The following is a 16,494-nucleotide window of genomic DNA, read 5'->3' on the forward strand; positions in this document are numbered from 1 at the left end:
TTGTTATGGTCTTTTTGTGTGATTGCTGTATCTGTTCTTTTCCTCTTACTCAACAGAATGAATTTGGCTTTCCAAGGGGGGGTCCTGTGAAGGGAGACGGGAGCCGAGACCCTCTGCCCAAGGGCTCATTGCTGTCTGCCATGCCCTGAGGCACCGTTTCTTTCCCTCCTGCCTCTTGAAACCTCCTCTTGTGTGACAGGTCCTCCCCCTCCAGTTCTGATGCCCCCCCCCCCATCACCATGGTGGCCCCACAACACACAGCTACCTTTTTGTAAAGCATCTGCCTGTTCTTCGGGAAAGAACTTTCAGAGGTCAGCAGCCTGCGGCCTCTGGCAGGGCCCAGGATCCTCCTTCCTCCTCCGCCAGGGGGGTGTCTGGTTCCTTCTCAGCCCTGTTCCCGGTCCCACTCAGAATGTGAGCGTACTTTTCTGGAAGTGGGTACTTGCTGGTGACATCTTGGAGCTCTGCCTCCTTTACTCCTTAGGGATCCCACTCATGTGGCTTCCCACTCAGGATCTGCTCTTTTCTGTTGCTTTGGGCCACATGGATATATTTTTGAGAAGTTTTTGTTGTCCTCATTTCTCTGAAAACAAAACTTTTGTGGGTTTCCTCCCCCCCCCGTCTTTTTGTTCTCTGTAGCTTCCGAAGGGAAGAAGAGGGAAGATTCAGGAACAGACTCACACCATGTCCCATTTTCAATCCATGTTAGCAACATCTGAGTAGCAATGTCTTGGCAAGTGGATCAGAAATTAGGAGTGAGGTAACAGTTCAGAAATCACTGCCATACAAACTGGAGGTGAATTCATGACATGGCTAACAACACTCGGCTGCTTTTGGAGCAGCAGGAGAATTAATGGGCCATTTGGTGGATGACAGAAAGGCAGCTTGTCAAGAAGGTGGGCCAGGGAGGGTCAGGAAGGCTGGAGAGCTGGAGGAGTAGGGCTTGGCCACTGGCGAGTCCTTGCCTGGGTTTGCTGCTTACACAAATCACCTTCTCAAGGGACCATACCCGCCTCCGGGCTTTCCTTCCTTCTGATTCTAGGCTCCCTCAGAGTAGGTAAGCTGAGCAGATCCATGTGATAAAATGTTAGCACCGAATATCTTTGCTAAGAAGAGTGTGTAATGTTCCAGCCATCTTAGAAATCCAGAGTCTTGTTTACATACAGTTCTCAAGCGGCTTGATTTTGCAATTTGTTTTTAAGAACCATGCCTCAGGGGCACCTGAGTGGCTCAGTTGGCTGAGCTTTCGACTCTTGATTTCCGCTCAGGTCATGATCTCACAGTTGCTGAGTTAGAGAGCCCCACATGCGTAGGATTCTCTTCTCTCCCTCTCTCCCTCTCTTCCGTCCCCCGCTCATGCGCTCACTCTCTCTCAAAAAATAAACATAAAAAAAAAAAAAAAAAAAACAGGAACTGTGCCCTCAGATTTAACTCTTTCTCAATCTACAGTAGCTTTAAAATACCCTACATTTCCATTTTGTTAATCTACATGCCTTTCTACGTTTGAAATATCTGGGAAGAAAACCAAGGAGAGATTTAAAATTAAATGTATTTGGAGTGTTCTGAATTTGAGATAGCTTGCAGGTGTGCTAGTTAGTTTCAGGAAGGAGAGCACAGCAAACCAGTGGGCTTGGCCTCTGGAGGCGCAGACTCCATAGCGGGCTTCTCAGCTCAAGACTCATCCTTATCTTCCTCTTACCCCTTTTTGTCTCCACAGTTTGCTTCAGTTCTTTCACCGACAAAGAAGATAAGCTGCCTATCCAGGTCACAAGACAGAGCATGAGATAGAGAGGATATTGGAAAAAAGCCCATAATTATTTTAGTAGCTGTCTTTCAGATTCCCTGGGGGGATTTCCCACTTGTGATACACTTTTTAGAAGTATAATACTGCACACGTTTCTTAGTTTTCCTTGATATATGAAATAGTCCCATTTCACTCCATTTTTGTTTCTTAAAGCCTTTTTGTGTTGATACTTTTTCCAACTAGCTGATAAGATTTTTTATGATATATTACCCTGTGCACCTTGTACTCTGTAATGAACCTAACCTAATGGTTCTAACTCGAATTATAGTAAATTTACCAGTGATAGCATCTTTCGTTCTTACAGAGGTCTGTGCCGTTCCAAAATGTTTTCATATGTGTCATCTTCTGTAGTACTCGAAAGTACCCTTTGAAACAGGTAGAGGGATTGATTGATAGATGAGAAAAGAGTGGAGGAGGAAAACAGTTTATTTCTTTCAACATTTAGTTGTTTTCTAGTTCAGTTTCAATTACATCATTTGTACATAACTGCTAGGTACTTATCACTGTCAGCCAACTCTTCCCTTGTAATTATAGGATATAACTATTCTGTGTCCATTGATACATCGTCTCTGCAGTTCTCGTAACTATATCAGAAATGATGAAGTCTCAGTACCCTCCTAAGGCATGGTTCACATGAGTTAGCTAACATATGTTAATATTCTTATTGTTGGGGCGCCTGCGCGGCTCGGGTGTCTGAGTGTCTGACTCTTGATTTTGGCTAAGGTCATACAGTTGTGAGATCAAGCCCCGCGTTGATCATGGAGTCAGTTGATCAGCATGGAGCCTGCTTGGGATTTTCTCTCCCCCCCCCGCCCCACACCCCCTCCCACTTGTATTCTCTCTCTCTCTCTCTCTCTCTCTCTCTCTCTCTCTCTCAGAATAAATAAATAAACATTAAAAAAAGAGAATTTTCTTATTCACTTCTGACTTTCAGGAGAAAGACATAAACCCCTTCGTACCATTAGTTGTCCATGTATTGAGTTCATTCTTACAATATCCAGTACAAAGTGCTTACACGCATCGTTTTCTGTTGAAGTTCATGGCAATTGAGAAAGAGGTAATATTCTCTCCGTTTGACTGTTGAGGCAATGATAGCCTAGAGAGATTAGGTAAACGGCTGAAGGTCAGCAGCTAGGAAGAAGTGAGGTCAGGTTTCCAAATCAGGCTGTCTGGCTCCGAGGCTGCTGGCTGGTCAGCATTATACTTCTGAGTGTGGTGTGGCTGACACTGAGTCAGTCTCAACATCACCTGCTCAAGGGTTTTCCTAGCCACGGTTTTGTGTTTTGTTTTTTTTCTGTGATTGGCTGTTACAATTCTGAGTTGTTTTTTGGGTTGAGCAATGGGAATATTTACTCTTAGAAGAGAAGATAGCCGTATTCTGTTTTTTGGAGATAGTTCTTTGCACTATGTGCCTGTTAGGGCTGGCCTAGGTGCTCCCTCACGCCGGCCACTCTCACTGGTCAGACAGCATCCTCCCGCACCCCAGTGACCTCTGACAGGTTGGGACATTACATAGCCCCTCATACCAACTGCTGCCTACGATGGCAAAAGATTTTTATTCTTTGCAATGGAGCCTTTTTCTTAAGTACTCCACTAGATGGCAGCAGACCCGTGTGGAATAGAATAGGTCTTCTGTACTGAAGTAAGAGCCAGAAAGGGGGACTGCTTTGTTTTTGAGGAAATACTAATGTACCTTTTCTGGATGTATAGGTAGTAGTATTCTCTTTATGTTATAGAAAAGTGGGATGTATCCTTTAAAGTCACCTCTCTAGAAGTGTAATGGTGCAGGTAATGCAAAAATAATGTGTTCATTGCATTCTTATAGAGGTGCATCTTGATTTAATCGTACCTCTGTGTATTAGGTGAATTTTTCTTTGAGACCCTGTTTATGGTTATGTAAAGAATTTGTTCCTTAATTTTCATGTTTCATGAAACTCTGGAGGGTACTCTGCAAAAATTTTCCTCCAGTGTGCAACAGAGTAACTGTAATTCTTTCTAAATTAATGAGAAAAGAGCAGCCCTTGAAATAATCTGTCAAACCAGCACCTGTGATGTACTGATTACTTATTCTTTCTGAAAATTGCAGAAATTCAACTCCGCCTTTACAGGCCTGCTTGGTGAAAATTTTGCAACATTGTTAAATATTATACCACATAGGCTTAGTAACATAGTGAGTACTTAGTACATTCAAGTAACACACTGACTCAGAGTTTGTGAATACAAAGTTTTAGCAATTTTTACTGATTTAGGACAGGGATTGGCCAACTTTTCTCTAAAGGGCCAAAGAGTAAATATTTTCAGCTTTGTGGCCACGTCTGGTCTCCTGCATATTCTTCTTTTTTGTTGTTGTTTGTTTTTGGTATTTTTTTAAAATTCTTTAAAAATGTAACAACTAGTCCGAGCTGGAAGGCAGTACAAAACAGGCCATAATTTGCTGACACTGATGTAAAAGGGTAACACCAGTCATTGAAAATGAGGTCTCTGGAATCTTGCCAGTTCATAAGATCTGAAGAAAGGACAGGCATTTATTTCCTGATCAGTTGTAGCCAGGCTGACCAGCCTTTGTGATCCACCGAAGGGCCATGAAACTTACAGCTCAATTCTTTATTCCAAGTTAGCATACACTTATTTTTGTGTTTGCTTGCTTGTTTGCTTTGGCATACATACACCTAGATTATGCAGTAATCTTTTTTAAAAAGTCTTTTACTTCTAGCCCTTGTAGCACACTGAAAATATTGTTTTGAAAACCCCCAAATCTACATTTTTAATCTTAGCTCTTCTAAATAACTGATTTCTTGGACAAGTCAGTTATTCCATCCGATTCTCAGCATTTTTGTTTATAAAATAGGATTAAACTAATGCCACATAATACTTCTCCTAAGCTTGATTCAGTAATTTCAGCTATGTTTCCATCGGCCTTTTGTCAGATCACATGATACCTTTGAGCCTTAAGTGTAGAGCTCTACAAATTAAAGGATCACCTTGAATCAGTGTTGACATTCTAAACCCCTCCCACTGTGCCTGATACATAGTGAATACTCAGTAAATGTTGAATAAATGAGTAGTTGAGCACCCTTCCTTTTCTTAACTCCCTTCTTACAGATGCTTTATGTTAGAAATACATATCCTTTCTTACATAAGATTTGTTCTTCCTAATGCCCTTTTGTGGTCAGCCTTTAAAATATTCATTGAGTGTTGGGGTGCCTCTGTGGCTCAATTGGTTAAGTGTCCATCTCTCGATTTTGGCTCAGGCCACCATCTCATGGTTTGTGAGTTCAAGCCCCATTTCAGGCTCTGCACTGACAGCATGGAGTCTGCTTGGGGTTCTCTGTCTCCCTCTCTCTCTGCCCCTCCCCTGCTCATGATCTTTTTCTCTTTCAAAAATAAATAAGTAAACTTTTTAAAAAATGAATGAATAAATAAAATATTCCTTGAGTGTCAACAATGTGGTGAGTGTTAGATATACAAAAACTAATAAGACTAGTTTACTTTCAAGTCAGGGAGACAGTGAGTAATGTAATTATTTCAATTTATATGCAGGTATGGCATCGGAGGTTTCAGTCTCCAGGACTGAAGTGTCCCATTTCCTACACTTTGAAACTGTTACCAGTAGCACCTCCATTTAGGCTTTTTTGATTACCCTCCCATAGCAGACCAATTTTGTAGCTCTTTATTTGAAGCATTTACTCTCCTGCTTCCCCTCCGGGTTTACGTGATGTGCTTTCTTTCCCTTTTTTGGACGAGAGAGTAGGAGGCCTTATTTTCCTTATATCTTCATGAAAAAGTATTCATGAAAAGCATCTAGCACTCAATTCAATGCATTCTGTTAGGCAGTAACATCATGGTAGCATTCCTAATTAACTTCATTTTATAAGATACTGTGTTATTAAAAGAATTGTTTCTGAGTGAGAGGAAGGTCATCATCTAGAACATTTGACTTGTAAGGAATTTCAGTATCTATAAAATCTAAATAGCACTGACTAAATCTGGCTTTTGTTTACAAATACCTCGTTTAAGAGTCTGCCTTTCTTTTTATGACTGCTACGAGGTCTCTTATTATTAATTACCCATATTAGTCTTGGTGGAGGTAAGCAAAATGCAGAGACTCTGAGAACAGTTTTACTGCTTTAACAATCAGGGTTTTTTTCTCCCTAAGACGGGATCTGCGATGATATATTTCTCAGTGATCATGATATTATAACGAAGAAGATCTGGATATAATTAAGAATTCTAGGTATTAGGTGACCAAAAATAAATACGCATTATAGCTCATCTCTTTTGTTTGCTATGGTGAACATACTTTCTTTTCTTTTCTTTTCTGTTTTTGGAAATGTGTAAATTCTTTACTTTCAGATGGATTTTCAGCTTGTACTTGACATTTTATTTGCCTGTACACAGTAAAGCTATAGGACCTCCCGTTTTGTGAGAAATAACCTTTTAAAAAAAAAAGTTGGCGCATTTATAGACTTTGTGAGCTTAGCATGAATTTTAACTCTTGACTTCTAATTTTGAATGTTTGAAACCTACAGAAAAGTATAGGGCAGCGAACTATACCTTTTACCTGGGTTCACGAGTTGTTGACGTTTTTACACTTTTGTTTAGTATCTCTCTCTCCAAATTCAAATTTCAAAATCGAAACCCAAGATTCTTCAGTTGCCCCACATTTTTTTTTTTTTTATAGCATGTTTTTCATTCCGATTTAGATTCCACTCCAAAATCCAACATTGCCTTATGGGTGCTTTAGTTGTTTAATTTGGAAAGCCCATCTGCCTTGTCTTTTTTTTTCCCCTTTCGTGAAAATGACATTTTTAAAAGCCTAGACCAGTTTTTTTGTAGATTATCTTGCAATCTAGATTGGTCCGATTTTTTTCTCCTCATGATTAGTTTCAGGTTAAACATTGCATGGATCATGTTATGACCTTCTCATTGCATCCCATCAGGAAGCTTATCCTGCCGGGTTGTCTCATTGGTGCTGCTAAATTTGATCATTTTGTTTTAAGCAACAAATTTATCTAAGATGAAGTTAACTCTTTTATAACTAATGTCATCTGTGTGGGGATAATTTGAGATTCTGCGACTATTTTGTGATTTCAACATTCTTTATGATGCTTGCCTGCCTCTATTATTACATAGAAAATTCCAAATTAATTATTTCAATTCTGTTTTTCCTCCCTTGTTTATTAACAATAATTCATTCATTTTATATTCTACTAACTTGTGTAACTGTTACAATTATTTTCCTTACAGTTTTTATGCCTGTTAGAGCTAAGTGTGCCATTGTTCTAAATGTTCTGAGGGGCAGGGAAGAAAATACTTCTGGATCATAAGTGCAGTTTTACATGTTAACGCCCCCACACAATTTCCTCTTGAAAATTAATGCATTATTCTAATTAGATTTAAACCACTCATTTTTAATTTTTTCTCAACGTTTTCTATATTCATGTCTTTATTTTTCTTTTTCTAAGTGCCCAATTGCCTGTATTAATTTCTAACGTAATTTCTACTGCCCTAACCTTTGTAACAATTATACATTTATTTTCCATCATAATAGCTGTGGAAATACAGAGGACCCTGAATCAACTTGGAACGCCTCAAGATTCACCTGAACTTAGGCAACAACTGTAAGTATTTAATACAAAAAAGAAAGAAAGGAAAAAAAAAAACAAAAAACCACTGTTAGGTTGCTTTGATGGTATGTCATGTTATGTTCACCAGAGAAATAATGGAAAATTAATAAAATTTTTCAGCTACCTTATTTGAACCAAGCTTTTGTGTTGGTTTTCCTTGTTCAGGGTAAGCAGATGTTTTTCTTTGAAGAGCTAGCTTACTCCAGCAAAGCAGAACTTCCTTAGTTGCCTTTCTTACACTTCTTGAATAGGTTGTTCTGATGGATTTTGGAAAATGATACTCTAAGCTTCTCTATGTGATTTTCTTCCCATAGCTGACAGTTCCTTCAGTGACTAGATTTTTATTTGGTTTAGATCCAGTACTTACTCAATATGAATTGTTAGCCCTCTAAACACTTATACCTACATCTTTGAATTTCAGAAAGCATTAGCCTCTGTTTGAAAAAAATAAAATAAAAAGTTCTGATGAAGTTATGCAATACATGTTTCAGTAAATTAGTATGCTGCTAGAAGAACAGCAATGATATTTTGTGGTGTTACAGATTTTACAGTATTTTTACACAGTTTCTCACCTGAATCTTACAAAATTAGAGTGAAATACATAGATCAAAATAATTATTTTTGTTTCTCTTGTAAGGAAAATGTGTCTCGGGGGTTTGATGATTTGCCTAACATTATTCTGAACCTGAATCTTAAATCTTAAGTCAGTGTTGTTACATCCCAATTGCAAGTGATAAGTATGCAGTAAATGAGATCCCAAACAACATTAGCTATAGAAGGAAAAAATTGCAGGGACACCTGGGTGGCTCATGGGAGTTCGGGCCCCACGTCGGACTCGGCACTGGTGGTGTGGAGCCTGCTTGGGATTCTCGCTGTCACCACTCTCTCTCTGCCCTCCCCCTCTTGTGCTTCTTCTCTCTCTCAAAATAAATAAACTTAAAAAAAAAAAAAAAAAGAAAAGAAAAATTGCAAAGAGCAAGAAATTCAAAGATAGATGGTAGGAAATCATGTTTTTTATGAAGTACAATTTGAAGAATTTATAGTTAGGTCTAATTTATACTGATGTTTTCTACAGTGGAGAGATGTTGGGGTGGTAAAAATGCCCCAAGTTTAAATAATAACCCATCATTTGTTAAACTAAAATGGAACAGGAACACATAATTCTTAATAGTTATAATATTTGCTAAGGTTGGTAGTGGAGATTGTGAATAAGTAGATATCAGTAAGGTCTTCTTTTCAGAAATGTAGCTGTATTTCATTTCCTAAAGATTTTGAAAGGTTTGTTAAAGGCAGTGGACTTGGCAAATAGATAACAATAGTTTGTAATTCTTCCTTATCAATCAAATACAGTTATCTGTGCTTTAAAATACTCTTATACAGTATCTCATTATTTTACGGGATCCTAAGTATGACTCATATAGGTGTTTAAAATGAGAGATAATATAAATGAGAAGTACTAACATTGTAATTTGTAAAGCATCACATTAGTATGAGCTTATTTTGTTTTTAGTCAAGTTCTTTAGTTAAAAAATCTGACTTTTTTACTTGATAAGCTAGCTAACAAGATAGATACAGATACTGATATAACTTATTTCTTACGGTGCTTTCTCTTTACAGAGAAATGCTATTATTTTTTCCACAGCAAACTTAAAAAATAGTAAATGTATATTATTATTTATTATCTCCTCCCCTCTTTTTTTAAAAGTATGTAGAAGGATACAAATGTCCAGATAGAGAAAGAGGAGAGGATACATGTACCTCCAGCCCTGAGAACTGGACAGAGTCTCAGGCGACAGACCTTCGTCATTTATTCAGCTAACCTCCCAGTTGCAGGATGCAGACAAAAGGCTCCCCCCCACCCCCCAAATTATCTGCAACATCACACATCCCACAGTCTGCCTTTGGCTCCAGTCATCTTCCTTTCTAAATGACTACTGATTTCTGAAAGCTTGGTTGCCATGTGTGAGTAAAGAACTTTCCATGTAATATTTGCTCAATATCTATCAAAAAATAGAACCTGGACATTTTTGTTTTCATAGAGAAGATTTAGAGCCAGCCTATAAGAAAAGGGGGGGGGGGTGGATTTTTATCAAAGTATTCATCAGGATTGATTCAACTGGCAGCATTGTAACTTAAAGAAATCTCTTCGCTCTTTGGCAATAATGTGTGTTTTCTCACTGTAGGCAACAGAAGCAGCAGTATACTAACCAGCTTGCCAAAGAGACAGATAAGTACATTAAAGAGTTTGGATCCCTGCCCACCACCCCCAGCGAACAGGTATCAACCCTTAAGACACATTGTTGATGTATTGAATGTGAAAGAAGTCACATGCATTGTAGGGTCTTTGAACTGTTATGCTAGAAAGGAAATCAAGGGGGAAAAATTGTATTTGAGATTAGTTCACAGAACACAAAACTATATTTAATTGCCCAGGTAGTATCCTGTGGTTCAATAAAGCAAGAATTATTTCCATGAAGCTGCCCTGACCCATAATTAAGCAAGTGCTCAGAAAATGCTTCCTGAGTAATTGTTTCCTGGCTTTCCAGGGCTGACTCCTTGCGACGTGCACACTCATTCAAGATGTGAGGTTTCCTAGGGGCACATATTTGTTTCCTTGCTTATTACTTAGTGGAAGTGACTACTTAGGTAAGAGTACAAGGTTTTATTTTCCTAAAAAGAAAACAAAAGGAGCTACTTCAAAATAATCTCAAAATCATGGCCCAGTCTTTAGGATGGAAATATGAGGTGAGAAATCCAGCATTTTGGACCTTTTGTCTCAAGGTGGTAGATATACATAGTATTTGGACACACTGTCGAAATGTAATTGAGAGTTAATCAGTGAGGCCCCATAATTGGGGAGTGAGTGAAAATTTCAGAATAAAATAGAGCCAAGTAGTGGTGAAACAACTTCTGCGAATTCTCTAGAACTTCACAGCTTGATTCTAGTACGTTTCTCCCCTTTCATCTAGCGTCAGAGGAAAATACAGAAGGATCGCTTAGTGGCTCAATTCACGACATCACTGACAAACTTTCAAAAGGTCCAGAGGGAAGCTGCTGAGAAAGAGAAAGAGTTTGTTGCTCGAGTAAGAGCCAGTTCCAGAGTATCTGTAAGTATTTAATGGGGCGTTATAAAGTGAACATGTCGTTCCCTTGAAAGACCACACTGGCATTTTTTTAAGTCAGAACAATCTGTGACTATTCTGGACATTAATATTTGAATATTTATTTTCAGGTTTTTCAATTTTAAGAAGGATGGTAGTTCTGTAATGTTGTGGTTATTTTGTCCATGATAAAGAACCAGAATTACAGATGACTGTATAAGAATATGGGAACATTTTGTCGGAAAAGATGAGAGGTCAGATCCTGAGTGATAGTCCCACATTGATTTGTACTAGAAGTTGTCACTTTCTGTCTGGACTAATGCAGGGAACACTTTACTCCCGGGTTATATGAAAATGATGAAAATGAACAGAGTGAATTAGTGTGTGAATATTGAAAATAAATATAAGAGAAAATAAATGTAAGGATAAGTTAAAGTGGAATTTTTAGTTAATCAAATTTTATATTCCCTTAGAAACTATTGCAAGATGTTCCCTTGTTCCTTAATGTAGAGGTTCCAGGACTATATTATATTTTAATCAAATAATACTTATTATTTGGCCGTTTGGAATATTTAATAAATTCCTTTCTTGTCAGCTTAGGATACAATTTTAATATTACTTGAAGCACTTGACCTAAAAAATTAGAACAAGAACATTTCTCTTTTCTCTACCCACGTGTGCACATGCGTACATAAATCAGTTTAGATTATTATAAGAGAAAATGTGAGTGTTGTGTGTTTTTTCTTTGCCCTTTCTCAATCTATCCTATTACTAAATTATTCAGGGTGGTTTTCCTGAGGACACCTCAAAGGAAAGGAATCTTGTATCCTGGGAAAGGTAAGAAATACAAAACATACTGATCAAAAGATAATTTTCCAAATTCTATATATTATGGTCTCTAGAACAGAATGAAAGCTTTCAGTTTCTTATATCTTAAATATCCTCAGTTATTTATAAATAGCAATAAATTTGAACTTTTTTTCAAAATAGTTATTTATAAAATATATAAATATATAAAATACGCTGGGGTGCCTGGTGGCTCAGTCGGTTAAGTGTCCGACTTTTGATTTCAACTCAGGTCATGATCTCATGGTTCGTGAGTTCGAGCCCCACCTCAGGCTCTGCACTGACAGTGCAAGAGCCTGCTTCAGATTCTCTCCCTCCTCCTCTCTCTCTGCCCCTCCCCTACTCACTTGCTCTGTCTCCCTCAAAATAAATAAAATAAATATTAAATATATATATATAATGTATATAATATTTCAATATAGCAGTAATAATTTGTAAATAATGATATATCCAAATAAATGTTATTGACTTATTGTTTGATGTAGATTATTTCCTCATGTGAGGTTGAAGTCAACCAAGAAGAAATACCCAGTTGCTAAATATAGCTTCCAGTAATTAAATATTAACTCTAAAAAGTAATGTAAATGTAATGAAACATGAGAAAATGTGATTAATACTTCTGTTATAGTCTTAAAATTTAATTAAGAAATTTAAGCAGTTCTCTGACTTTGAAGAAAAGATACTCTATTTTGTATTTCTGAAATAGGAAAAGAAATCCTACTATTTTAATACCAGTCTTTTTTTTTTCGCTTTTTTTTCCATATTCTGCCTGTTAGCCAAGCTCAACCTCAGGTGCAGGTGCAGGATGAAGAAATTACAGAAGATGACCTCCGCCTTATTCATGAGAGAGAATCTTCTATTAGGCAACTTGAGGTAAGCTTTGTGTGGCCATTGGGTGGCAGCTGTGTTCTCAGTGTGTTTGTGACAATTCTGGGGGAGGGGCTGGGAAAGAAAACTAAGTGTATCAGTGTGGGGGTATTTCTTACCAATGAGAATAATTCCCTTTTAAAAAATAAATCTCTTTAGAATTTGTGCTAAAATGAGAGACCCGACCTTCCTCGTCTCCAGATTTGTTTTTTATCCTGTCAGGTCACCACCGCATGTCCTTCACACGGAGGAAGTCTCAGTTCAGAGATGTGTGTTCAGGGAGCCTGGATGGCTTCTGTAGCACATGGTACACCTCAGACCCGCATGAGTGAGACTGGACAGGGGCTTGACACGTATCTTATTTCTCTGTAACATGTTCTTGACCTCAAAGAGCTCTAAAGGGATTAGTAAGCCTCAGTTCTTGTGGAACCCACCTATTCTCTAGAAGGTGGGCTGATAATAGCTAACAGTAGCTACAGTTTATTAAGAGTTTTCAAGCCCCATGTGATCAATTTTTTGCATGATCTCATTTAGTTCCCCTGAAAACTCTGAAGTAGTTAACTATGTTGTCATCATCACCATTTCATAGGCAGGGAAATAAGGCACAGGATGAATATGTAAATTGCCCCCCCCCCATAAAATATTTAAACTTTATTCTTTAATAGGGCAAAATAAAAGTTATTGTATATTAAAGAAAAGTAAATTTATAACTTCTTCATCACTGTTCCATTGCATAATCAAATTTATTAATGTGAGACTTTAAATTTTTACCTAATGGTTTGTACTTTTACAGTGTCAAATTGATGTGTAAGTTTTTACTAGAAATATAGCCTAACAATAATTTGTTTTACTCTTGTGAGGAAATACTGCTAGTGATAACAAAACTATCAGATTACATGAACATAAACTCAGTAACCCAGGGCCCTTCTCTCATAGATTCCTGGTTTCTATGCTGCCTCGTTTGGTATTTTTAACATCACAAACTTACTTTTAAAGAACTGGTTACAGTTGTTCAAGGTCATGTTACTTAGGATTAATTATAGTAAAGTAGTTTCCTGATATTTCCAAAATTTATGGTTTAAGTCTACATGCATTCTCACTTAATTTTTGCCTTTTGTGGGTTGGGGGCTGAATTTCTGATTGTGATAATACGTGCTTTTTTCTCTCAGGCTGATATTATGGATATTAATGAAATATTTAAAGATTTGGGAATGATGATTCACGAGCAAGGAGATGTAATAGGTAAGCCCTGCTGAAGTAGGAACAATCTATAGCAATTTACCTGTGATAACTTCTTTTTTGTTTTGTTTTGTTTTTATTTTTGAGAGAGAGAGAGTGTGTGAGTGGGGGAGGGCCCGAGAGAGAGGGAGACACAGAATCCAAAGCAGGCTCCAGGTTCTGAGCTGTCAGCACAGAGCCCAATGCAGGGCTCGAACTCACAAACCACAAGATCATGACCTGAGCCGAAGTCGGATGCTTAACCGACAGAGCCACCCAAGTGCCCCCCCCACCTTTTTAAAAAAATTTTTGTTTATTTTTGAAAGAAAGAGACAGAGCATGAGCTGGGGGGGCAAGAGGGAAAGGGAGGCACGGAATCTGAAGCAGGCTCCAGGCTCTGAGCTGTCAGCACAGAGTCCGACCAGGCTCGAACTCAGTGAACCCCAAAATCATGAGCTGAGCCAAAGTCAGATGCTTAACGGACTGAGCCACCCAGGTGCCTCTACCTGTGGTTACTTCTCAACCGGGAGTAACCCCTCTCTCTTTCTGACCCCCTAGTATTAAAAGCACAGCCTCTGCAACAGACAAAGCATTAATTACCCTTGGCATTATCTAAAACAGATCTTCTTTTTGGCTCCTACTGATCAAATCAACCAGCTTCATTTATTTGAGTCTCTAAATCTAATCAGAACCTTCTGCTGCAGAGACCATGGAAGGCACCACATAGCCTCATTGCCACTTATTTGCAGGACCCCTGGTTTCCATCTCAACCCCTGTTAATTCTCATCCCACCAAGCACTTTCTGCGAAACTTGTGCTATTTATAATTGTGCATGCTATCTTATCTTTTAGATTAGAAGGAATAGGTAGCTATTTGCCTAATCATTTATTCTAATATCTTTTTGGTAGATTAATTTAGTTGTATTAGATGGTAAGCATTCTTTTATAGATTCTTTTAAAAAATAATCAGTGACTAAGACTCCCTATAAGTTTTAAATGTGATAGCTTTTCAGTTAAGGTATAACTATCTGGACTGATCAAAATCCTGATCATTTTTATCATTTGGAAATATGAAGATACCAGTGCATGTATCTAAAGATACATTCAGTATATTTTCTGAATTTGGTTCAGTTTAAATACTTGGACCTATACTTTGCTACAAATAAGTATTTTGTGTCCATTCTTACCCTTCTCTGTAGTTGCAGTAGGTCACAGGATAAAATTTCAAAAACCAGTTCTTTCATTCATCCAGTCAATATTTATTGAGTGCCTAGTATATGCAAACACAAATCTAGGCATTGGGGATTTAGCTGAAATTAGACAAATGGTAAAAGACCCTGCTTTCATGAATCTTATAATCTAATTGGAGGAGAGAGAGAATCTTTATAAAAGGAAAGAAGAGTAGGTAAATGCTGATTAGTGCTGTCGGGGAAAATAGCAAAAGTCGGAGGATGGGGCTGCTTGCAGTAGAGAATGTTAACGGCTTTTCTAGGGTAGTCGGGTAAGACCTTACTGGTAAGTGACATTTTAGTGAAGACTTCATGAAAATAAGGGAGCAAGTGAAAGAAAATCTTCTAGGCAGAGCAAAGGACAGGTGCAAAGGCCTTCAGGTAGAAGCATGTCTGATGCTTTTGGTGAGTGAAATGAGTAAGAGGGAGTGGGAGATGATGTCAGGAATCATAAAGTTCAGCATCATATAAGATCCTGAGCCATTATGAGGACTTTTATTATTACTAATGGATGGAAAGCCAGAGGAGGATTTGAACAGAGTGTTATCAGCTGACTTAGTTTTTTGTTTTTTGTTTTTATTGTATTGTATTTTGAGAAAGAGTGAATGCACATGGAGGAGAGGGGCAGAAGGAGAGAGAAGGGGAAGCAGAATCGTAAGCAGATCAGAACTCGGTGTGGAGCCCGATGCGGGGCTCGATCCCACAATCCTAGGATCATGACCTGAGCTGAAATCAAGAATTGGATGCTCAACCAACCAAGCCCCCCAGGCACCTGCCCTGACTTAGGTTTTAAAACACTCTCACTGGCTACTAGTTTGAGAGCAGACTATCAAAGGGCAAGACTAAAAACAAAGAGACCACTTAAAAGGTGATCGCTGCAATCTGGGTGGGCAGTGTGTTGCCTTGGATCAAGATGGAAGCAGCATGGGAATGCAAGCTGGTGCGGCCAGTCTGGAAAACAGTATGGAGGTTCCTCAAAAACTAAAAATAGAACTACCCTACGACCCAGCAATTGCACTACTAGGCATTTATCCAAGGGATTCAGGTGTGCTGTTTCGAAGGGACACATGCACCCCCATGTTTATAGCAGCACCATCGACAATAGCCAAAGTATGGAAAGAGCCCAAATGTCCATCGATGGATGGACGGATAAAGAAGATGTGGTTTATATATACATTGGAGTATTACTCAGCAATCAAAAAGAATGAAATCTTGCCATTTGCAACTACGTGGATGGAACTGGAGGGTATTATGCTAAGTGAAATTAGTCAGAGAAAGACAAAAATCAAATGACTTCACTCATATGAGGACTTTAAGAGACGAAACAGATGAACACAAGGGAAGGGAAACAAAAACAATATAAAAACAGGAAGGGGGACGAAACAGAAGAGATTCATAAATATGGAGAACAAACTGAGGGTTACTGGAGGGGTTGTGGGAGGGGGATGGGCTAAATGGGTAAGAGGCACTAAGGAATCTACTGCTGAAATCGTTGCACTATATGCTAACTGATTTGGATGTAAATTAAAAAAAAAAAAAGCCATTCACCATGATTAAGTGGGATTTATTCCCGGTTTGCAAGGGTGGTTCAATATTCGCAAATCAAGCAACTTGATACAAATTGAGCATGATACACGCACTGAGCATGGAGTCTGAAGGTTCTCCACCCCCCTTCCCCCTCCCTCCCTCCCTCTCATTCTCCCTCTTTCTCTCTCCTTCTGTCCCTCTCCCCTGCTAATGTTCTCCTCATAAAATAAAAATAAAATAAAATAAAATAAAATAAAATAAAATAAAATAAAATAA

At 38.3% G+C, this 16,494-nt stretch overlaps 1 protein-coding gene across 2 annotated transcripts in view; it reads left to right on the forward strand.

Moving 5' to 3' along the window:
* The window catches only part of STX7 (syntaxin 7), a 46,146-nt gene that overhangs the window by 24,297 nt on the left and 5,355 nt on the right, over positions 1-16,494 (forward strand). For both annotated transcript variants that reach the window (XM_040449177.1, XM_040449178.1), the window contains exons 3-8: positions 7,356-7,425; positions 9,615-9,708; positions 10,401-10,538; positions 11,317-11,369; positions 12,155-12,251; positions 13,415-13,487. In XM_040449177.1, the coding sequence (XP_040305111.1) occupies positions 7,356-7,425; positions 9,615-9,708; positions 10,401-10,538; positions 11,317-11,369; positions 12,155-12,251; positions 13,415-13,487 (525 nt within the window). The remainder of the gene's footprint in view (positions 1-7,355; positions 7,426-9,614; positions 9,709-10,400; positions 10,539-11,316; positions 11,370-12,154; positions 12,252-13,414; positions 13,488-16,494) is intronic.

The sequence above is a fragment of the Herpailurus yagouaroundi genome, unplaced genomic scaffold, assembly GCF_014898765.1.
Source record: "Herpailurus yagouaroundi ecotype Mexico unplaced genomic scaffold, PumYag 198, whole genome shotgun sequence".
Classification (NCBI taxonomy): domain Eukaryota; kingdom Metazoa; phylum Chordata; class Mammalia; order Carnivora; family Felidae; genus Herpailurus; species Herpailurus yagouaroundi.